This window comes from Eretmochelys imbricata, chromosome 8 (assembly GCF_965152235.1).
Source record: "Eretmochelys imbricata isolate rEreImb1 chromosome 8, rEreImb1.hap1, whole genome shotgun sequence".
Lineage (NCBI taxonomy): Eukaryota > Metazoa > Chordata > Testudines > Cheloniidae > Eretmochelys > Eretmochelys imbricata.
The window spans coordinates 43,928,134-43,953,166 of record NC_135579.1 but is presented as its reverse complement, the minus strand read 5'-3'; the positions used below and the strand labels follow the sequence as shown (position 1 = coordinate 43,953,166).

Sequence of the window (25,033 nt, the reverse complement as noted above, 5' to 3'; positions counted from 1 at the left end):
GTAGTACTGAGCATTTCAGGATCTACTGTACAAGACCAATAAATACATAATATGCAAGGATAGTGGATGGATGTGGGCAAAGAACAACTTTTTTTTATGTCCAGAGAATCCAATCTGGCCTTTGTTTTATCTCGTATTTGGAGAAAATTAATTTCTATTTTAATCTTGCCTCATTTAGTGTAATATCAAACATTCTAGAAACTCGGTCACTCTTGCTCTCCATTACAATCAAAATAGTTACTTTGTTTTTCTGCTTTTAGTTCATATAATCTTTCCTTTTTTAACTTTAAATCTTTTTTTTCCTTCTCCTTTGCCAATCTTGGTAGGAACTTATTTAGGTAAGTAACTTATAATTTTAACTTTGTACGCACAACAGATTTTTATAAGAAACCATTAGTCTAGCCTACATGCCATTCAGTATAGTCTACATACTGTTCTGCTAGTTGCATTTCTGTACTTACACTCCTGCAGGTTCACCCACTGCACTTTTAAGGTGATGGGCATATGACAATTTGCTCACAGCTCCAACAATGTACAATACTGGCACTATTTTCTCAGCAATTAAAGGAGTGGTCTATATAATTTCCATTATTTATTTATACACACCCCTTCTCTTCCCCCCCCCCCCCTTTCACTATTTAAAGTTAAGCTTGAAACTCGTTTTGCAACTTGAAAATGAAGTCTGTTTCCTTATCAGAAAATGCTGACTCTGTCATGTGCACACACTGGTTTGTTATGGTTTGCTCAGGAATGTGGGACTGCTGCTGATTTTGTTGTTCTTGAGAAGAACAAGATCCCGGAAAAGGCATTGGCTTTTTTGGGTTTGGTTCTGTTTTTGGAGGGGGGCAGGAAGATGGAGAAAATGTGTGTAAAAATATTACATGGACTTTGAAAACAAATCTATGTATTTTAAAAGGTAGCTTAGATTTTAAACTAACTAGTTTTGACAGTGTATCTTTCCGTTTTCTATGTACATGGCAGTTTATCACAGCTACATTTCTGAATGAGTTTTCACACTGCATGTATTACATGACAGCTCTCTTCGCAAAGAGAAATAAATATGAAGATTAACTTCTTGCTGTGCTGATTGACAAAAAGAGGACTTGGGCCTATGCGAAGTGGATGTGCATTTTGGGGGAGCAAACTTTAGTGCATTGTGTGGTTGGCCATGCCAAAGTGTAGGGGAGTGAGTTAAAAGTTCTGTGTTATAAATTAGGCCATTCCAAGGCATGCCCTAAATGGTTTGGTGTTAGACTGTGGTTTTCCTTGGGACTAGGTCTGTGCTTCAGAGGTTGCTTGTGGGGAGCTGCATGCTATCTGCTGGTGGAGGAGAGGGATTTAGGCAAAGATTTTTGTGGTGCTGAGGTAAAGTTGATCTAAAATGAGGGTAAGAAAAGAGGAACAGAAAGGAGCTTAGAGATTTCTAGTTACATGAAATAGTGACTAGCAGAAGGAGAGGTGCTCACTTTCTATTCTGCCACTTCCTGACTTTTGCCTTAGTGATATGTTGGAAGGTTCTCCATTTGCTAGACGCCCAGGTGTGAATGAATACTTCAGAGGTTGGATTCGGGGATTTGGCTCTCCCACCTTTTGGCAGTGACAGGAGTGCATTTTGTAGAGGTGCTGCGGAAGGAGTTTGCACTTCTGTAACTGGTAGGCAATTTGGGGGAGTGATGCCACCACTGTGGCACAGCGACGACTTGCTGGATTCCGTACAAATAGGGATTGTGTCAAATAGAGCATGCACTTGTGTGCTCTTGCAGATTTCCTCAGGAAATCAGCCATGCTAGCAGGTTTCCTCTGTAGTATGACAGAAGCTAGACATCTCACTCTGATGCTGTGCAGTCAGGTGGGTGCAGTGGTGAGTGCTAACTGCTCCTTGGCCCCAGCAGCACTGCAGGAGATTCAGAGTTGAGTGCTCCCAGGAGTCATGAACTCCCTCAGGTCAGGTATCTATTAGATTCATTAAAAAAGGAGGGGTAGGATTGGTGTACAGGGGGCAATGTTTTAGTATGATGGCTTTTTTTTAAAATTGAGATCTAATCTAGGCTTTAAATTTGCCTTTATCTCATTGGAGTAAATTAAATAGAAATGGAATTGAGCTGCAGTGAAATAGAAATTCATTGACTCCTGGATCATCTTGGGAGGAAATATATCCCCTTGCAACTCTGACACTCTAAGAAAGGCCAGTCATAAGATCATTATAACCTATTTTGTGACTACTCCCTGTGAAGCAAGCTGCCCTGCAGAATGGGTCTTGTGCCAGAGAGCAAAGGTTTTGATGCCTGTGCACTATTCAAGAGCTGAGACATGCTTTGAGGGCTTCATGCACTGTCTATAATATGGCTGCTTGTTCTATAGCCATTTCATATAACATTCCATATAACATTCCAGAATCATTTGTGGCTAAGGAGCTCTAGGTTACCTGCAGAGGTGCAGACAAGTTCTTAACTTAATTTGACCTCTTGAAGTTCCTGTGGTGGTCATATTTATCTCACTCTGAGGCTTTAGGAAAATTGAAAGGCAGCAGACCACTCTCCAGGGCGATGAGTTTTTTTCTTATTGTTCTGTGGAAATAAATCCTAATCTTCGAGATTTCTGAAAGCATCTTAGTTTCTGTAGCCATCTACCTTGTAGCTTTCATCTCTAAAAAGAGGGAAAATCTGGTTAGTCAGGGGAAAACGTATGGTCATCAACAGCCTTCCTCCTCCGTTTTGGATTGTCACTGAATATCCCTTAGAAGCACACAGCTTGACAGTATGCCAGAGGAACTTGAAATAAATCCTGTGTTTTCCTAGGTTTCTCTGCTTTTGCGGGCAGTCAATGCCGTATTTTCAGGTTTCAGAGTAGCAGCCGTGTTAGTCTGTATCCACAAAAAGAAAAGGAGTACTTGTGGCACCTTAGAGACTAAAAATTTATTTGAGCATAAGCTTTCATGAGCTACAGCTCACTTCATGGAAGTCTATACCTTCAGACAGTTGGGTTTTAGAAAAGGGTTATCCCAGAGCCCCTTCCCAGGGATCCCTATAATGAGACACTGTTAAGAGAAAAAGTCTCCTTTTAAATATAGAGGGCTGTAGAAGGGGTGCCAGAGCCGTCTTCATTTTTGTCCCTAATATATATACTTAGGTCTAAGACTTCAGTGTGTGTGTCTCCCCCTCACTGCCTCATTGTGTGTGTTTGGGGGAGAAGGATGTCTGTGTTCCATTCTCAACCCCTGAAAAGTTGAACAGCAGCTCTGAGATTATATTTGGAATATGTTATAGCTATGGTACTGTATCTCTGCTACTGTGAAGCAATAACTATTGATAAAGGGTGCATTTTAAATGGCCAGCCATTATTTCTAATGTAATTTTCTGTCATAACACAATTAGTTTTTTAAATGGCTGTTGCTGTATTTTTTCTTGTCTTCTATATTCCAGGTATATATAGATTTGTTGAAAGGGAGTTAAGTATTGGTGTGTTGCCTATAGATATCTTAACATCAAACATAGTGTAATAGCAAGGCTATAAAAATTGCTTTGAAAAATGTATCTATTTTATGTTGCTGATTACTGGATCAGCGAAATGATCAACTGTATGACATGGCTCACTTTTTCCTGGAAGGAACAGCTTACTTTTGAGGTTGTCCATAGGTTGGATGCTTAACAGGTTTTTTGGTTGTTGTTGTCTATGGACTTGAAGCACAAACTCTTGGAACCAGCAATGATTTCTGCCCGGCTTTCACCTCTGAGTCTTGCTTTTGTCACTCTCAACATGTGACATCTGTGTCTTCTCACCATGGAGGATCTGAGTTACTACTGATCTTGGAACTTGGGAATAGACTTGCTACTGACTACTGCTTGTACACCAACATCCTCCTTTGCCCCAGTAGCTACCTCTCCTCTCTGAATGGAAATCCTTTGACATAGCTGCCCCTATTGCCCTGTCTTCCTTGGCATCAAGTGTATTCAGCCCTGTGCCTTCCATCCACAGAGCTCAAAGGTATTCACAAACGTCAGTTGGTTAAACTTTTCAAATACCCCTGTGAGCAAGGACAGTATTATCCTCTTTTTGTAGAAAGGGAAACTGAATTACGGGATGATGAAGTGACTTGCCCAAAATCACACAATGGATAAAATTGCGGAGCAGTCACTAGAACTTAATCTCCTGACTTCCAGTCCCATGTTGCAACCTAATGACTGTGCTCTTCCCAACAGCTCTCTCAAGCTCTTTGTCTACATCAGGGGCCTCAAACATGCAGAGGCCTGCGGGGTTATTTCTGGCAGCCTGCCAAGCTCCCTGTGCCCTCCCCTGCCCCTCTGGAGTTATTTGCTGTGGGCTGCCAAGGTCCCCTCCCCCCAGCGCACTGTGTCCCCGCTCCTCTGCCTACCTCCAGGTGCTTCCCGTTTGGTGGCGCTTAGCACTTTCCAGGAGGGAGCGGGGAGGGGCGGGGAGCCACACACTCAGGGGAGGAGGCAGAGAAGAGGTGGGGCAGGGGTGGGGATTTGGGGAAGGGGTTGGAATAGGGGAAGGGAGGGGGCAGGGGTTGGAATGGAGGTGGGGAAGGGGTGGAGAGGGGGCGGGGGGTGTCAATGATGTGGGCCCTCGGGCCAATGTACTAGTCCTCATGTGGCCCTCCTGGTGATTGGAGTTTGAGATCCCTGGTCTACATCAACTGGCCATTCCTGCTACTGCCCTTTGAATGTGACTGCTGCTTATGTGGAGACTTACATTCCCTTCACCAACAGAACTCCTTCCTCATACTGGATGTATCACTGGTTTCAGAGTAGCAGCCGTGTTAGTCTGTATTCGCAAAAAGAAAAGGAGTACTTGTGGCACCTTAGAGACTAACCAATTTATTTGAGCATAAGCTTTCGTGAGCTACAGCTCACTTCAGCATCCAGTGAAGTGAGCTGTAGCTCACGAAAGCTCATGCTCAAATAAATTGGTTAGTCTCTAAGGTGCCACAAGTACTCCTTTTCTTTTTGTGGATGTATCATTGGTTGACATCTCCTTCATTAGAGAGACAAGGTGGATGAGGTAATATCTTTTATTAGACCAACTTCTGTTGGTGGAAGGTACACTCTTTCGAGCTAAACAGAGCTCTTTCAGGTTTGGGGTCATCTATCTTGTGTCTCTAATACCATGGGACCAACACAGCTGCAACAATGCTACAAACAATCATTAGGTGATCTCAAGCTCTGAAAGTGGATGTTTAAGCACTGAAGTGCCAGAAAATGAAGACGTGTGCATAGGTGCTGGAACTGGGAGTACTGCCGCACCTCCTGGTTTGAAGTGGGTTCCATCATCTACAGGGTTTATAGTTTGGGTTCAGTGGCTCTCAGCATCCCCTGATACAAATTGTTCCAGCACCCCTGCATGTGTGTGTTTGTCTTCATACGTTGGTAGTTACTTATATCTGCCCTTTTGCAGGAAGGTGCACTGTTACCATAAATGATGCAAACTACAGATTTTACTGCAATATTACAGTTAAGACCACCCAAGCACTCAAAAAAAGAAAGTCCAACAGTTGTATTTTTTTCCTGAAACATTAACTTGGCCTCGTTGTAGATCCTATATGTTTTACTGGTGTCCTTACTAAGTATGTTAGGGTTTATATTATATAAAGGAATCTTCAGATGTAGCCAGTTTTGACGTAGGCATCTATCTGAGGATTATGGTTAGAATCTTTTAAAACAGGAGCTGTGTGGTATGTGTGTGAGAGAGAATTGTTGCCGAATTCTCAAATAGCAGCAGGGACTTTGCTCAACCATATATTTTGAAATAAAAGTTCACTTTTGGTCAAAGACCAAACAAGGAAAATTTCAGGCTAAAATGTGTGTGTAAGCAAGGTTATAATGGAAATCCATTTTTCAGCTAGTGCAGGCACTAGTAGCTGCCACTTATAATACACATTCTCTTTGTGTCTAGAACAGTTCCTTTCTGAGCCAAAAAGGGGCCCAATGATGCTCATGTGCATTGCAGTTGATGAAATGTGATTAAAGTTTTGGGAACGTGCATGCTGGCACAAATTAACTGACATAGGTAATAATAAAAAAATCATTTGAACTGACCATAAAGTAGTAAAAAGGTGGCATGGAAAAGATGCATTAGGTTACCTAGGCCATTCCCTGCCATACCTTTGCTGCAGCTCTGTACCAGGACTTCATTCTCTTGCATACTGATACTTGTGTGTGTCCAGTAATATTCCTGTTTGTTTAGAGCCCTGGTTCAGTTTACACACTTGCTCTGCACTTAAAACATGGACCTTTCGCAATGCAATGGAATATCTAATACTGTTACTAGACTACCATTTACTATATCAGATCATTGTGCCTGTAATATTTGTGTTATTGGAGTATCACCTTGTGTGATGGAGAGATTGCTGAGTTCTATGACTGTCAGAACTAAGATATTGGAAGTCTTTACTTGTGACAGGTTCTTATGGACTGAGCAGTTCAGTAGATGAAATCTGATTGTACATCCAGGAGATAAAATAGCTCCTCGGATTTTCCCAGATGATAGTAAAGATTTTACTCTTTGCTCCCTTGATAGTGCAATACCATCCTTATCTTTAAATCATAAAATCAGAAAACTGGAGATGTTCTCAAGCTATTAAGAAGGGGCTTCCAGATCTGAAAGAGGGGATTTGATTTTGGTGGTAGTTTCCCATGTATTGTCTAGTAAGGCATGAGTGAATGGAGAATAAAGTAGGTAGCATATTTAAACTTTTTGGCCTTGTTTTTTAGATTGCGTTGTTAGGGATGCTGTCTTCTCAGTTATCCCTCAAGGAGGGAAAAGATTAGGGTGGTAGAAAACGGCTACATCATAAAATCAACCCAAATGCAAACATAGTTGTGTTTGTTTGATTTTGTATTTTTTCTGTCTTGGAAAATCACTGCTGTCTTACGAGCTCTATTCTCTTTCCTGTTTGTTAGGTCTGCCTAACCACGGACAAACCAGACAAATGGTAAGAGAATGTTCATTTAAACCAAAAAGGGGGGGGGGGGAGAAAAACCCAAACCATAACTCTCTAGATAGGCTTTAAAAGGGTGATCTAGTTTTTTCTGCTTTTGCTATTCACAGTTATTCATACGTTATCACTTTTTTTTTTCTTCCAATTAGCCAGGATAGTTTTCTGTATGAAAAACAGATCTGGGTGTTTAAATGAAAAAAGACACAGTGCAATCTGTATCAGTGAAATTCTGTTTTGAATGGAACGCTTTGTGTGTCCACTCATACAGAAGTCAAGAGAGTGGCTGTTCACAGCAAAGCCCTGAAATGTGTTTTAGGTGGAGTGTGTTTCATTGATGGAAGAAGGGATGACATGACGGAAGGGTTTTTGTTTGGCAAATGGTTTCTTATTTTTTAGGCAGTTGGTGTGCAAGTTGTCTGCTGAACATGTGTGTGTTGTTAAAAGTAAAAAATCATTTTAGCCTTTCATCCATTATGCTGAGAGCTTTATCAGGCGACAGAAGCAAATAGCCAGTCTAATTTATGGGTTTCTGGCAAAGTGCTTTTCATGGAGTGGTCCTGGGGTCCAATTCACCCCCTTTCAGAGGGCCAGCACAAGGGTGAAGTGCCACTTTAAGCCATCAAAATGGAATTTAATGGCACATAGTCCTTGTTCTAGGCCTCTTCAGCGGGAAGAATTTTGCACCCTGGGATTTTTGCCACAAAGCACCCTTTCGTGGTGTTGCTACAGCGGGATTTGCCCTGTCTGGTAAATTGCCACAGTGTACTGGTGTGAATGGGGGCACTCAGAAATTAGTAAATCTGCAGCAGGCCTGAATGACAGTTATTGAATAATGACTGAGTATTATCAAACCTAATGCTTCTGCCTTGGGTAGAGTATAATATCTTATGGCCAGGATTTAATTTTGTCATGCTATTTTAGTTGTAATAACGAAGCAGATCATTTTGTTTGTCACATTAGCATTTGATAAGTAGTGGTGAATTGTATTTTTAATTGAATTCAGTTTCACCTCTTATTGCAGAGGAGACTGGCTACTTGGTTGTGTCTGCTGTGTAAACAAACTCGCAGTGTAGTGGGAGAAAAATAAGAAATGGCCAAACCCCCGTCACCCGCAGGGATAAAAATGCTGAAATTTCTCACTGCTCTGCTTGTGTGATAAAATGTTCTACTGAAAATGAAAGGGCCGTGTTTCAGGATGTAACAGTTGAAGTGATGGCTCTGTTTGGGGAGAGAAAAGGTAGATTTCAAGCACAGTTCCTACTCTTGCCCAAGCATTTCCGAGAACTTTCACTGCCATCGTTCTCCTGACACTTAACACAATGGAGAAAATAGTCTTCACACAGAAATGAAAAGGACTCTCCTTCAGAAATCTGGAAACACGATATCTCAAACATTGTTCCCTACAGCACAAAAGTAAAAGCTGAATTTCTGAAAGTATTTTGATGGCTTGTTTTGGTGCTGAAATTGTCTGAAATACAAAGGAGGCAGAAAAACGTTGAGAAAAAATAAATTGACTATGCCATTTATGTAATAGAAGTGCGGCAACTGCCTCCAGTTTTCAAGGAGTTAAGAAAGAAAAGGATTTAGCTCTTTTATAGACTTGTATTGTCTGAGGGAGAATAGGAAAATGCATCCAACTCTAAAGCAGCCAATGGCATTTATACTAGGGCTGCTACACTATATTGTCAAACTTTTTTGAGAGAGAAAATTGGGTTTTTGACTAAATGAAATTTTCACAAAGTATCTGATTTCTGCAGAAATTTTTAATTGTCAAAAAAAACCCCTTAGATTCCTTCCCCTCGCCCAATATTTCAACTTGGGTATGCTAGCAGAGTACCTCTCGGGAGTTGTAATTTAGGTGCTTCATGTTTTCATTCTGCTGTTACAGGGTGGGCTTCCCAGTCACACTGCATCTCCCATGGTGCACCATGGCCAGGAACTCCCATGATACACCACCTCCCCTCTCCAAGAGGGGTGATCATCATGCCTTATGGGAGATGTACTCTTCCATGAGGCACTGGGGCTGAATTTCCTAATCAGAATTTTTGGTTTTTGGCTACAATTTTTCAGGATTCCAATTTTTCCCCCCAAATCAAAATTTTCCATGGACATCTTAGTTTTCACAAACTTATTTTCACTTTCATCAAAATTTTCTTTACCACTATAAAAAAACTTTCTGGACAATTCTAATTTGCGCACCTCAAACTTTCAGTGCCTGATTCTGCAACTTCAGTCCGTTATGAGCGCTGTTAATTTCTGTGGGATTATTCTAAATAGTACTTACCGTGAGTACAGGTGGCACAACTGGATCCCAAGTGATTCAGGACAACTATACTTGAGTAGTTTAATTCCTTGCATGCCCACACCTGCATCTTTATAAAGCTAGAACTATAATTTTCAAAGGAGTGGCAGGGGCTAACTTCATAAAGCGAGTTCAGTATATGTGGGGGCATCAGAATAAGACCTATCACAGTGAGACCTTCTAATGATCACCTTAAGGTTTCAAGTATCGGGGTAGCTGTGTTAGTCTGTATCCACAAAAACAACAAGGAGTCTGGTGGCACCTTAAAGACTAACAGATTTATTTGTGCATAAGCTTTTGTGGGTAAAAAACCTCACTTCTTCAGATGCATGGAGTCATCTTAAGGTTTGTTATTTTAGGTTTCCTAAAAGAATTTTTAACTATATATTGCCCTACTTAAAAAGGAACATCCTTAAAGCAAAAGGGATGCAGGTGAGTGTGAGAGTTTGAGTCAGATTTTTAACCTTAGAGTCAGATTTTTAAATTTTACTAGGTGTAAATCCAGATTTCCTTCTGAAATTCAATTATTCCACATTTACAGTAGTGTGACTGAGAGCTGCATCTTGACTCAGTCTTCCAAACTCGATGTGATCCGTTTGTGTACAAATGTAGGTTAACTGGCCATACAGTTTTTCTCCTTTTTTTACCACAATCCTGTCCTATTGTAATTTTAAGAGGACCTCAATCTTTAGTACTAGTGGCCAGTTGCTTTTTCATGAAATTTACATTCACTCATGGGAAGGAGGGGGAGAACTTGCAATGAATTTTAATATCTGATTTGGCAGCTTTAAGTCCTTCTCTCCTCTTGTTTGATTGTTTATCACATGACACCATGGATTAGCTACAGTCCATAATTTTACTTCTTTATATATTGTTAGGGACCAAGCCGAAACTTGCTGCTCAATGGGAAATCATACCCAACAAAAGTCCGATTAATTCGTGGTGGATCCATGCCTCCAGTGAAAAGGAGGAGGATGAATTGGATTGATGCTCCAGATGATGTGTTTTATATGGCCACTGAGGAAACCAGGTAGGGAATATATGCCAATCAATTGATTCTCACTGGGGAGCCTGACAAACTCCTTTTGGTTTCTACTTTGCATTTATCATCCCTAGCACTATTCATGCACACTGATAACATGTGTATGACTGCTCAGAAAGTCTCTTCACCAGGCCTGGTGTTGCATTTTTAAAAACCCAAGCAGCTGCCTACGGTGTTTCAATAGAATGGATCCCTGGCCAACTGTGTGCCACCGCAGCACTCGACAGAAAGTGGATTCATAGGGACCTAGGACTGGAAGAGACCTCCTGGGTCATCAAGTCCAGTCCCTTGCTGTCACAGGCAACTCATTATATAATCCCAGTCATAAATTTATCAAGCTCCATCTCAAAACTAGTTGGGCTGTTTGCTGCTCCTACTGTTGGGAAGCTTTTTCAGAAGCTAACTCCTCTGATTGTTAGAAACCACCTTCTCCCTAGAACTGAACACTGCTCCTGTGAATGCTGTTGATTTGAATCGGAGCAGGTGTGGATTTCTCTGTTGACTTTGAGGCCCAATGAAGTGAAGAGTGTTATCGTCACTTGGATTGACTTGGTCACCTGCTGAGGTGATCTTCCCTGAATCAGCCAGTAGTTGAGGCAAGGGTTTACCTGGGTTCTCTGCCTTCTTTAAGGAACTGCTATGATCGCCAAGCTTTTGGTGAATATTCTTGGTGCTGTGGATACAGCAAAGGGTGTAGGAGCCTGTACTGGGAGTGACATGTTCCTACCAGGAATCTGAGGAGTTTCCTGTGGACTGGCTAAATGGATACTTGTAAATAGGCATTTTGCAGGTAGAAAGCCACAAATCAGTCTTGAGGGTCTAGGGCAGGGGTTCTCAAATTGGGGGTTGGGACCCCTCAGGGGGTCGTGAGGTTATTAAATGGGAGGTCACGAGCAGTCAGCCTCCACCCCAAACCCCGCTTCGCCTCCGGGATTTATAATGGTGTTAAATGTATTAAAAAATGTTTTTAATTTATAAGAGGAGGTTGCACTCAGAGGCTTGCTATGTGAAAGGGGTCACCAGTACAAAAGTTTGAGAACCACTGGTCTAGGGGAATTGTGGAAGCTAGAATTACCATCCTGAGTTTGAAACCGTGGATGAATCTAAGATGTTGAAGACAGCCTTCTTTCTTCATTGGAATGAGAAAATAACTGGAATAAAATCCCCTGACCTTGAACTCTCTGGGCATCTCCTCCTCTGCTCTCAGGTGTTGAAGGTGTCACGGAGTGTGGGGGAGTCCGGGCCCTGCACCCCTCTTCCTGGGATTCACCGTGATTCTCAGCCAGCCAGTAAAACAGAAGGTTTATTGGACAGTAGGAACACAGTCTAAAACAGAGCTTGTGGGTACAACCAGGACCACTCAGTCAAGTCCTTCTGGGGGGCAGGGAGCTTAGACCCCAGCCTTGGGGTTCCCTGCGTTCGACCAGCCAGCACAAAACTGAAACAAAAAACTCCTCCAGCAGGCTCTCTCCTTTAACCTTCGTCCAGTTTCCCCGGCAGAGGTGTTACCTTCACCATCCCCCTCCTGGCTCAGGTTACAGGCTCTCAGGTATCCCATCCCCAGTGAAACTCCCCTGCCACATTCCCACGTCAACACTCCCCCCTCCCTGCTGCATCACAGAAGGCAGTCCATTTCTTGCTTTAACAGTATCTTGTGAGGGTCCCTGAGAGAGAACAGGGAAGGTAGGAGGAGAAGGGGTACGAAGGGACTGGAACTGAATAGAATACTGCTTCTTCACAAGCACCAGGACCCAGTGGTCCAAGGTGATTACAGTTCAGGCTTCCTGAAAACATGAGGGTTTACCAAAGGGGAGGAGAGGTGGAAAGGAAAATATCCTTGGGTGGTTCTGTCAGGCTCTCCACATGGGCATCAAATCTGCTGCCTTGTGGAAGCACCTGATTGTGGGGGCAGCTGAGGCAGGGGGTCATCTTCAATGGAAGCTCTTTCTGTAAAATTCGTGCTGTTGTATTCCATGGCCAGAAGGGGAGAATGTGGAGAAAAACAAAAGTGAAACTTCAGAAATACCAGATTTTGAATACTAAATAAAAAATACTGATTTGGAATGAAAACTTCAATTTGAGTATTTTAGGAAGAAAATGAGTGTTTGTGACCAACTTTATAAAAACATTTCTGTACGTAAAAATGTGGGAATCTCCTTTTTCCAATGGAATAAATTCCTTGGCTCCATAGCAGTCAATGGCAAAGCTTCTGTTGGAGTTGATCAGGTTTTCACCTCTTCTTTCTAGCTCTAGAAGAGCACAAGATACCAAATATCCAGGTAATGACATTTTTGCACATAGGAAAGCTGTTGCAAACACAGGATTGAATATTACCCATTCTTGGGCTTGGGCCTGTGTAATTTTGGCAAAGAAATGCCAGGATTTTCTACTTTTGTGACAAACTCCTTTTTATTTTCACTGTCTGTAGGAAAATTCGCAAGCTGCTTTCATCCTCTGAAGCGAAGCGAGCCGCCAGACGCCCTTACAAGCCCATTATCCTCCAGCCAGTCCAGGCAGTCCAGTTACGACAGCCCATGAATGATGAACCCATAATCATTGAGGATTAAAACAAACTGAGCAGCCCTCACAATGCCAGTGGGTCTGCCTGAAAGAATCTCTCTTCCGATACACACTTGAGGTTTTTATGGCTACCGTGTTGAATGAACTGCTGAAGACTGGAAAACTTTAAGGAACTGTTCTGCATCTTTTAAATCCCTAAAAGGAACTCAGCCCCATCTGAGCCCTGATGACCACAGACTGTGCGCTCGATCTCTTGCGCATGCTCTTTCCTCTCCTCTCCTCTCCTCTCCCTTTTTTATTTTTGGTAGCCTATTTTCCCCTCTTGCTTGTAGATTACTCTGCCTTTTTGTAGACATGTGGGAAGGAAGGTCAGTTTAACTTATTAAGAGAACGTGGAATAGTAATTTTTAGCTTTGTTTCCTCTGACCTTTGAAGAGCTAGACTCCTTTGTTTTGTGACTGAGCTCTCATTGCTAACCATTTTTACAAGGCTGTGTTGTAAGATTTTTGTGTGTGTGTGTGTGTGGACGGTGCCATTTTTTTCTTTTTTGTTATTTCTTTTGTAGATAAAGTTCTGATCTGTAACTCAGATATTTGGAAATAGAGGATTTGAAAGCCAGCTACAGGTTCAGCTAGTTTTCTTGGTCCTGTCCCTTGTGTTTTTTGGATAATTTGGCATGGCCAATTTTGCTTGTCCTCAGGCACAAGACAGAAACAACTCAGGCTGAAAAAGGAGTGAGCTAAGAACTGAAGAATCTTGCAGAACATTACACTAACGCTGAAGAACTGAGGCCAGGTTACTGTAACTAGCTGTTTTATTCCAGTCAGTCCCAGGGAGATCTGGCCTGTGGCGTTTTTCACAGTAACCAGAATTTTGTGTGCTGCCTTCTGTCTGCTTCTGGAATCCTACGTGCTATTATAACAACAAGGACCAGCAGTAGGCCCTCTAGTGCAACTAGTGTAATGAATTGCTTTTCTCTGGCTCCAAGAGTCAAGTCCACTGATGCCCAGGGACATTTTGCTTTGAATTCTGAACCTATTTGTGCATCAGTGTTTTTTGAACACACCTCTCCACAGGAAGCCTGGTTTCTGTTAAATTACATTACTGTACATTTCCCATTTTGAAGGGAATTTCAAATTAAATTACAACTGGGTTTTAATTAGAACAGACTGTGTCTGAAATTGTTTTCCTCTTGACATTTTTGTGTTTGAGGTTTTTCTTTTTTTGCATCTCCTGAACTTATTGTGTATTAGCAAGTCTGTAATTTTTTTCGTATGTCTTCTCATGGCAGTGCATTTGCTTAATGCCCTGCTTTGTTTTGACAGGTTGTAAACTATCATTTGCAACTTGTGTTGATCTGTACATGTACCTGCCTCAAACAGACACAGCATGTAATAATGCCCAAGTCATTCCACATGTGTCAGCAGTGAGATGAGCCAAAGTTGTATTTGGGTTATCACAGTCCAGCCGTGATTCTGTGCAACACTGCTACCCCTTTGGGTGAGGTCAAAAGGAATCTCCGCAGAACAAAAACAGTTCAGTTAACTTTGCTTAATAAACCTGGAACCCGAGCTTTTGTGAAACTGCTGGTTTTTTGTCTATGTTCTGAAATGTTAACTCAAACTTGACCTTTGCCAAGGCACCATCTGCCTGTGGAATGTGGAGCTGCACCTGCTTCCTAGAAATCGCTTTGATTGAAAAGTGCTTGGATAACTCTGCTGCTGTGAACTAGAACTTCTTCACGTGATTGCTCTGTCAGTCTGTTATTTTGGGCAAGCCTAATTCATAGTTTGATCCCACCAATATACTTAGTGTATGTCTAACTACGTTTTAAAATCTGCGGCAGCAACTCAGAGTCCAGCTCTTCAGACTTAGGGTTGCACTTCGGCACTAAAAACAGGTATGTAGACATTCTGGCCTCGGTTCTGAAACTCATCCCGCTCCCCAAGCTTCAGAGCCCGAGCCTGAATGTCTACATAGCTGTTTTTAGCGCTGTAGCATTAACCCAGGCTCTGAGACTCACTGCCAGGGGTTTTAAAATGCAGCGTAAGCATAGTCTGAGATACCGCTAACCTTTTTGAGTCTGGAAGATTAAATTATTTTTAACTCCTGTACCATGGCTCTTTTAGGGATGAGGGGACAGGACTCTGAAAACTGCCCTTCATGAAAACAATAGATTCGACAGTGAAGCTTTTGAATGATCCTATTGCATGTGTGACCTATATCCTCAAACTGAGCAGGGGTGTAAGTGTGACATGGCAGGATAGAATCCCAGTGGGTTAACTTCTGAATATGTGGCCATTTAAATATTTCTCTTCTGCATTAACTCACTACCAGGATGAGCAAAGTTAGTTCAGCTGCAGTGCTTCCGAGTGGGGACAACCTGATTCTTGTAGTTTGTACTATTTGTGCTGCCGCCACATACTTTATATTCTCCCTTCACTGCTGACCCCCAACTTCAAAAACCAGAGAGGACAGCCAGGGGTTGAAAGAAATGTCAGATGTGCAAGGCAGCCATGTCCAGTAGCATGGTGTGTCCTAGGCCATGGTGGAGTGTTGGTGTAGTAATACCGATTTGTGCCCGCAATACCACTTCCTGCACTAACAGTTTTCATTTGTTTGTCATGCACATGTGGCATAACTCTACCCTTTGCATGTGAGGTCTGATGAGCGACACTGCCTCAGGCTGTTCACTACAGGAAGGCCTCAAGTCCAGTGGCATGTGACTTTCCTCTAGGAGGAGGAGAACAACCTGAAGTGACTACTCTGGAAATTGCAAAATTAAGTCCTTGTAGGCCACTCTGAAAAGACTCTTTATTTTTAACTTATCACTTCAAGATGGGATGCAGAGATAAAGTTTCTTGACACCTTAAATAACGGCTTCTTGGAGCAGCTAGTCCTGGAACCCACAAGGGGAGAGGCAGTTTTTGATTTAGTCCTAAGTAGAGCACAGGCTCTGGTTCAAGAGATTATATAGTTGGGCCCCTTGGTAATAGTGACCATGATGTAATTAAATTTAACATCCTTGTGGCAGGGAAAACACCACAGCAGCCCAATACTGTAGCATTTAATTTCAGAAAGGGAGACTACACAAAAATGAGGAAGTTAGTTAAACAGAAATTTAAAAGGTACAACCCCAAAAGTGAAATCTCTGCAAGCTGCATGGAAACTTTTTGAAGACACCATAACAGAGGCTCAACTTACATATATAACCCAAATTAAAAAAACCTAGTAAGAGACCCAAAATAGTGCCACTGTGGCTTAACAATGAAGTAAAAGAAGCAATGAGAGGCAAAAAGGCATCCTTTAAAAAATCCTAGTGAGGAAAATAGAAAGGAGCATAAACTCTGGTAAATGAAGTGTAAAAATATAATTAGGAGGGTCAAAAAAGAATTTGAAGAATAGCTAGCCAAAGACTCAAAAATTAATATCAAATTTTTTTTTTTACGAACATCAGAAGCAGGAAGCCTGCTAAAAAAACAGTGGGGACGATTGAGATGTTAAAGGAGTACTCAAGGATGATAACTAAATGAATTCTTTGCATTGGCTTCACGCCTGAGGGTGTGAGGGAGATTTCCAAACCTGAGCCCTTCGTTTTAGGTGACAAATCTGAGGAACTGTCCCAGACTGAGGTATCATTCAAGGAGGTTTTGGAACAAATTGATAAACTAAACAGCAATAAGTCACCAGGACTACATGGTATTCACACAAGAGTACTGAAGGAACTCAAATGTGAAATTGCAGAACTACTAACTGTAGTTTGTAACCTATCATTTAAATCAGCTTCTGTACCAAATGACGAGCATAGCTAATGTGACACCAATTTTTAAAAAGGGGCTCTAGAGGTGATCCTGGCAGTTACAGGCCAGTAAGCCTGAGTTCAGTACCGGGCAAACTGGTTGAAACTATAGTAAAGAACAAAACTGTCAGACAGATAGATGAACATAATTTGTTGGGGAAGAGTCAACATGTTTTTTTAAAGGGAAATCATGCCTCACCAATGTACTAGAATTCTTTGAAGGGGTGTACAAGCATGTGGACAAGAGGATCCAGTGGATATAGTGTTCCTAGATTTTCAGAAAGCCCCTGACAAGGTTCCTCACCAAAGGCTCTTAAGCAAAGTAAGCTGTCATGGGATAAGAGGGAAGGTCCCCTCATGGATGGGTAACTGGTTAAAAGACAGGAAACAAAAGGTAGGAATAAATAGTCAGTTTTCAGAATGGAAAGCGATAAATAGTGCTGTCCCCCAGGGGTCTGTACTGGGATCAGTCCTTTTCAACATATTCATAAATGATCTGGAAAAAGGAGTAATAGTGAGGTGGCAAAATTTGCAGATGATACAAAACTACTCAAGATAGCTAAGTCCCAAGCAAACTGTAAGGAGCTACTAAAGGATCTCTCAAAACTGTGTGACTGGGCAACAAAATGGCAGACGAAATTCAGTGTTGATAAATGCAAAGTAATGCACATTGGAAAACATAATCCCAACTATACATATAAAATGATGGGGTCTAAATTAGCTGTTACCACTCAGAGATATTGGGGATATAGTTTTGTGAAAACATCCACTCAGTGTGCAGCGGCAGTCAAAAAGCAAACAAAATGTTGGGAATGGTTAAAAAGGGATAGATAATAAGACAGACAATATCATATTGCCCCTATATCAATCCATGGTACACCCACATCTTGAATACTATGTGCAGATGTGGTCACCCTATCTCAAAAAAGATACATTGGAATTGGAAAAGGTTCAGAAAAGGGCAACAAAAATTATAAGGAGTATGGAACAGCTTCCATATGAGGAGAGATTAATAAGACTGGGAGTTTTCAGCTTGGAAAAGAGACTAAGGGGGGATATGACAGAGGTCTAGAAAATCATGACTGGTGTGGAAAAAGTAAACAAGGAAGTGTTTACTCCTCATAACACAAGAACTAGGGGTCACCAAATGAAATTAATAAGCAGCAGGTTTAAAACAAAGACAAGGAAGTGGTTTTTTCATACAATGTGCAGTCAACCCATAGAACTCTTGGCTAGAGGATGTTGTGAAGGCCAAGACCACAACAAGTTTCAAAAAAGAGCTTGATAAATTCATGGAGGATAGGTCCATCAATGGCTATTAGCCAAGATGAGCAGGGATGGCATTCTTAGCTTCTGTTTGCCAGAAGCAGGGAAGGGGCAACAGGGGATGGATCACTCGATGATAGATTACCTGTTATGTTCATTCCCTCTGGAGCACCTGGTATTGACCACTGTCAGAAGACAGGATACTGGGCTAGATGGACCTTTGGTTTTACCCAGTATGACTGCCAAGCCCTCTCAGAGGTCCAGAGAGGCCTGGGCCACTTCCAGCTTTTGAGGCCCCAATCTATAATAAAAATAAAAAATGACTACACATGAAAACAAAATAAGGCACCAAAAAAAGTGAGACATAATTTGAATATTTTTTTATTTAACAAATACTTTTCTAGCCTTTTTCTGTGCAAATGCACTAATTATTCAGGAAAAAATCTAGCTTCCATGCAATATCACAGTTGATATTAAGCATGGCGAGCCCATTCAAATGCTCTTGTCCCATAGTTCAACAGTGATAGTTCTTTACCTTTTTCAACACGTTGAAGGTGCGTACAGCTGAAGTCACTGATACAGGCAAACTGACAAATGCGCAATGCAATTGTGATATTAGGAAACCCCAGAGAGTCCAAGCTCGAGTATTTCTTGAAGCAATTCCTTTGGCTTGCAATCCAATTTAAATTCCAATTCATGGAATATATTCGTTTGAGGAAGATGACCTCATTACTGAGATCTTTTGAGATTTCTTTGTTGTACTCTTTGCTGAAATTGTTCAGCTGCGGAAAGTAGATCTTCATTTCTCAGTCTGTTGAACTTCCAAAGAAACCCCAAAAGGGTACAAATTAGTCACAGTGACTCAAATGACCTGTAAGACCTGAATGAATAGAGTCAATGATGACAAGGAAGACCTTGATCCTATAGTGCTGCTTGGTATCAGATTCAGTAGGTCAGTTGCGATTGGAGAACTCAGATGAAATGTCAATTTCTGTGCTACTAATTTGGACTCAGGATCGCATTCCATTGTTCACGAATCTGTTGAATGTCATTGATAAGACTTTCAATGTTATCCCTCTCAACATCAGGTGTAGCATTGCGTGCTTCAATTACCAGATTAGTAGTTCATCCACAAAGATGACATCAGAATGCATTCAAATTTGAACATGTGCTTCTGAATAGACTGAAGTTCAGTTCGAGCCTGTGCAGTGAGATTGAGAGATTCCAGCTCACTTAAAGCCTTTCTCATTGAATTTAAATGCTGTGCAACTGGTTGAACACCATCAATCTGTGCAGGCCATCTAGTTTTGGCCATCCCATGCAGTGAAACAGGAAGGTATTGTTTCAGAATTTCCCACCTTTGTGGACTGCTGCTGAAGGATTGAACATTTGCTAAACAGTTCCAAAGCAAGTAATTGCCTCCTTGACTGTGCTGAATCATGCAACACCTACAAGGTTTAGTGTGTGGTTTCTACAGTTGGAGAAAATAGTTCAAATTATGCTCAAGCAGAACTGCTTGTACACCTTTGTACTTCCCAGCCATATTAGATCCATTGTCATAGGCTTGACCAATGCAGACTTGAAAATCTATCTTAAAACCTTCTAGAATTGCTATACTCAAGCAGCAATTTCTTTTCCAGTTTTTCTCGTGAAATTATCAAACAAACCTTTCTTCAACTGAAAACTGAAAATTTTGAGCTGTCTACAATCTTAACATATCGAATAACCATAGTAGTCTGTTCCTTGTGAGAACAATCTGGAGTTGCGTCAACAACATTTGAAAAATACTTGGCATTTTGAATTTCATCAAGAATTGTTGTTTGTATGAATGACCCACATAGCTCAATAAACTCGTTTTGTATGCGTGTGGAGAGATAATGGATTTGTATACTCTTTTGACTCTCTTGCGATTCTTGAACACGTTTAACATGCTCTGATAAAAGTGGGTCATATTTTCTGAGGAGCTCAACTATGTCTAGAAAGTTTCTATTTGCATGATCACCAGTACGTTGACTGGAACCAAAGAAAGCCAATCCCCACTCAGAAAGAAAAAGGATGACATTCAGGATGCACTCAAGAAGTTTTTTCCAGTTATTAGTTTCTGTAGAGTTCAGTCAAGAGTAAATTCTCAACTGAACTTTCAGCTGATGCTGCCCTACTGGCTGATTTCCATGCAACATAGATTTTTGTGTGACGAACTCTCATGTGATGGTATTCGGTCTTTCAACTTCCTCCAATCTCTGTTGATGCTCCATCCTGATTGATCAGAGAGAACTGATGCATTTGAAGCACTTTTGTTCAAAATGAAGCAGGGTGCACAGTACAGAGATTGTTTTTTCGTACTCTAGCATAACCAGTCTATTGTACAGGTCTCACCATTTGGAAGAGTTTTTGTCAGCAGACGAGTAGGGAAAGCATGATTATCAGCATCTTGTAGAATGTTACTTGGAATTGCAATCTTTTCTTAAAATTAATTGTTTTGAATTTGGGCAGCATTGCTCTTTTCAATAATTCCAATGTCAGTCACAGTCAAACCTGTAATACTCATGAATTGCTCTTGCTGCGTAAGATCTACATCTTCCTGTTGCTGTTGAGTTTCTTGATTGTACATAGGATCTTCTGCTGCTGTTGGCACATCTCCTTCTTGAGGTATTGGCATTGAAATATCACCTGTTGCAGTTGCGGAGTTTTCATTATCTGTAGCATTGTTGGGTAAGGTGTTTTCCAGTGGTTTGAGAAATGAAGTTATTGGCTTTGAGCTCTTAGTTGCTGCTTCACTCAATTGTTTTCTACATCTCTTGCTTGCATCACTTTCAAATCTCCTCTTCATAGTGATCTATCTGGTCAATATGTAGCCTATCCAAACTTGAAATATTCTGCTGTAAAATAAGTAGCTTATCTACACTTGAAATCTTCTACTGTAAACATGTACACAAATACTGAACGGTACCCAAATGCTGAAAAAACTTAAAACGAAGGAATACTAATTAAGAACACAAAATGAAAGCGTCAGACAGGATATTATCCTTATCACTGAATCAAAACTCAAGCACGCAAGGTAGAATAGGCTGAGCTGAAGACAAAGGGATGGCATATATATAGTAAACACAGATACAGACATGGGGCTAATGTTCAAAAATTTCAAAAGTGTGTCCTCACGAAACTCACTGTACAAGATTGTCCTCACAACTTTTCACCTTGAATCTGGGCCTATAGACTACGAAAGCCTATGGCTGATGGCCAAGCTACCAAAGTAGGGCTCAACCAACCAACCAGCCACACATTTTAGCTACCATATGAAGATAATAATGAGGAATTCTCACACACACAAATAATTCCTTAGTCAACTAGATGTAAAACTATAAAGACACTAAAATGTAACAATTCTCTACCTTTCAACACGCACTTGATCTAGCACCAGCCACTAGTAGTGGTTTGTTTATATAATCTGAGAGGACACTTTCATCATGGTCTAATCTTGTGCATCAGAACAGATACATTTTTAATTAATATTTATGAACATTTTTAACTTTTATATGACAAAATCTATCAGTTAACAAAAATATTGTCTTTTACCAAATCACATCTCTTATTTGCTTAAATTTGCAGCTCTAAGCGAGTGTGTGTGTCGCATTTTGGTCCAATAGCGATGCACATAAAAACAAGTTGCGAAACTTATCAAATGCCAAAAACTTAACAAGTGTCTAAATTTGAGGCCCCCTTTAAGTTTGAGGCTCAGGCCAAATGACCCTCCTGGCCCTCCCTCTGACTGGCCCTGATGGCCACTCTTACGTTCTTTAGTGTCTGATTTAATGCCACTACCAGCTGGCAGTGAGGGTTATTGCTGATACTCCTGTTGTACTGTATTATGTCATGTCCACTCGAACATACACCTGTGTTCGGGGATCTCAGCCTGGAGAGATGCATTTTGGTTTTCAATTGAGAAATTACAGATAAAGTCTAATTTCATACTATATATGCAACGAGGAGTCCAGTGGCACCTTAAAGACTAACAGATTTATTTGGGCATAAGCTTTCATGGGTAAAAACCCCACTTCTTCAGATGCATGGAGTGAAAATTACAGATACATGCATAAATATACTGGCACATGAAGAGACAGGAGTTACCTTACAAGTGGAGAATGAGTGTTGACAAGGCCAATTCAGTCAGGGTGAATGTGGGTCCACTCCCAGTAATTGATGAGGAGGTGTCAATACCAAGAGAGGGAAAATTGCTTTTGTAGTGAGCCAGCCACTCCTAGTCCCTATTCAAGCCCAAATTAATGGTGTTAAGTTTGCAAATGATTTGTAGCTCTGCAGTTCCTCTTTGAAGTCTGTTTTTGAAGTTTTTTTTTTTGTTGAAGGATGGCTACTTTTAAATCTGTTATTGAATGTCCAGGGAGACTGAAATGTTCTCCTACTGGCTTTTGTATTTTACCATTCCTGATGTCTGATTTATGCCCATTTATTCTTTTACAGAGAGACTGTCCAGTTTGGCCAAGGTACATGGCAGAGGGGCATTGCTGGCATGTTATGGCATATATCACATTAATAGATGCGCAGCTGAATGAGCCCCTGATGGTGTGGCTGATGTGTTTGGGTCCTCTGATGGTGTCGTTAGAGTAGATATGGGGACAGAGTGGGCAACGGGGTTTGTTACAGGGATTGGTTCCTGGGTTAGTGTTTCTGTGGTGTGATGTTTAGTTGTTGGTGAGTATTTGCTTCAAGTTGGGGGGCTGTCTGTAAGTGAAGACTGGTCTGTCTCCCAAGGTCTGAGAGAGTGAGGGATCGTTTTCCAGGATAGGTTGTAGATCGTTGATGATGTGCTGAAGAGGTTTTAGCTGGGGGGCTGTAAATGATGGCCTGTGGTGTTCTGTTGTTTTCCTTGTTGGCCTGTCCTGTAGTAGGTGACTTCTGAGTACCCATCTCGCTCTGTCAATCTGTTTCCTCACTTCCCCAGGTGGGTATTGTAGTTTTAAGAATGCTTGATAAAGATCTTGTAGGTGTTTGTCTCTGTCTGAGGGATTGGAGCAAATGCGGTTGTATCTTAGGGCTTGGCTGTAGACGATGGATCTTGTGATGTGTCCTGGATGGAAGCTGGAGGCATGTAGGTAAGTATAGTGGTCAGTAGGTTTCCAGTATAGGGTGGTGTTTATGTGACCATCGCTTATTTGCACTGTAGTGTCCAGGAAGTGATCTCTTGTGTGGATGGGTCCAGGCTGAGGTTGATGGTGGGGTGGAAATTGTTGAAATCCAGGTAGAATCCTTCAAGGGCCTCCTTCCCGTGGGTCCAAATGATGACATCATCAGTGTAGCACAAGTAGAGGAGGGGCTCTAGGGGACGAGAGCTGAGGAAGCGTTGATCTAAATCAGCCATAAAAACGTTGGCATAGTGTGGGGCCATGTGGGTACCCGTAGTAGTGCCACTGACTTGAAGGCATAAAGTTGTCCCCAAAAGTTCTTCTACATCCATGGATGCAAGGATGGTGTTTTCAGGAAGATTACCAATGCATTGGTAGGTAGACTCAGGAAGTCAGTGGTGTGTCAAAGCTAGCTAGGAGTGCTGGTAACGTAGGGTCTGAGGAGGGAGTCCAAATAGTCAGATAATCCTGCTGTAAGATAAAATGTAAGACAATCCTGCTACCAATGCCTGAGTTGATGGGGCATCTAGGTTTCCAGGTTTATGGATCTTGGATAGCAGATAGAATACCCTAGTATTCTAGGTCAGGGCTCTAGGTGTATATCTGTAGATTTGTTCCTGTGCTATAGGAGGGAGTTTCTTGAGCAGATGGTGTAGTTTCTTTTGGTACTTCTCAGTGGAATCGGAGGATAGTGGCCTGCAGAAGGTTGTGTTGGAGAGTTGCCTGGCAGCCTCCTGTTCATAATCCGACCTGTTCATGATGACCACAGCACCTCCTTTGATTATAATGTCAGAGTTGTTTCTGAGTAACAGCCGTGTTAGTCTGTATTCGCAAAAAGAAAAGGAGTACTTGTGGCATCTTAGAGACTAACCAATTTATTTGAGCATAGGGTTCGTGAGCTACAGCTCACTTCATCAGATGCGTACTGTGGAAAATACAGAAGATGTTTTTATACACACAGACCATGAAAAAATGGGTGTTTATCACTACAAAAGGTTTTCTCTCCCCCCACCCCACTCTCCTGCTGGTAATAGCTTATCTAAAGTGATCACTCTCCTTGCAATATGTATGATAATCAAGGTGGGCCATTTCCAGCACAAATTCAGGGTTTAACAAGAACGTATGAGGAACAGTGGGGGGGAAAGGAATAAACAAGGGGAAATAGGTTACTTTTTATAATGAATCAACCATTCCCAGTCTCTATTCAAGCCTAAGTTAATTGTATCCAATTTGCAAATGAATTCCAATTCAGCAGTCTCTCGTTGGAGTCTGTTTTCAAAGTTTTTTTGTTGAAGGATAGTCACTTTGAGATCAGAAATTGAGTGACCAGAGAGATTGAAGTGTTCTCTGACTGGTTTATGAATGTTATAATTCTTGACATCTGATTTGTGTCCATTTATTCTTTTACGTAGATACTGTCCAGTTTGACCAATGTACATGGCAGAGGGGCATTGCTTGCACATGATGGCATATATCACATTGGTAGATGTGCAGGTGAACGAGCCTCTGATAGTGTGGCTGATGTTATTAGGCCCTGTGATGGTGTCCCCTGAATAGATATGTGGGCACAGTTAGTAACAGGCTTTGTTGCAAGGATAGGTTCCTGGGTTAGTGGTTCTGTTGTGTGGTATGTGGTTGCTGGTGAGTATTCGCTTCAGGTTGGGGGGCTGTCTGTAGGCAAGGACTGGCCTGTCTCCCAAGATTTGTGAGAGTGTTGGGTTGTCCTTCAGGATAGGTTGAAGATCCTTGATAATGTGTTGGAGGGGTTTTAGTTGGGGGCTGAAGGTGACGGCTAGTGACTTTCTGTTATTTTCTCTGTTAGGCCTGTCCTGTAGTAGGTGACTTCTGGGAACTCTTCTGGCTCTGTCAATCTGTTTCTTCACTTCAGCAGGTGGGTATTGTAGTTGTAAGAATGCTTGATAGAGATCTTGTAGGTGTTTGTCTCTGTCTGAGGGGTTGGAGCAAATGCGGTTGTATCGCAGAGCTTGGCTGTAGACAATGGATC

The 25,033-nt window shown here is 41.6% G+C and overlaps 1 protein-coding gene across 4 annotated transcripts in view; it reads left to right on the top strand.

Moving 5' to 3' along the window:
• The window catches only part of MTA1 (metastasis associated 1), a 142,589-nt gene extending 128,196 nt beyond the window's left edge, over positions 1-14,393 (top strand). For 2 of the 4 annotated variants that reach the window (XM_077824301.1, XM_077824300.1), the window contains 3 exons: positions 6,921-6,952; positions 10,139-10,290; positions 12,731-14,393. In XM_077824301.1, the coding sequence (XP_077680427.1) occupies positions 6,921-6,952; positions 10,139-10,290; positions 12,731-12,869 (323 nt within the window). In that variant the 3' untranslated portion in view covers positions 12,870-14,393. The remainder of the gene's footprint in view (positions 1-6,920; positions 6,953-10,138; positions 10,291-12,730) is intronic. The other 2 variants (XM_077824303.1, XM_077824302.1) reach the window with 1 other exon arrangement.
• Positions 14,394-25,033: the final 10,640 nt, after the last annotated feature.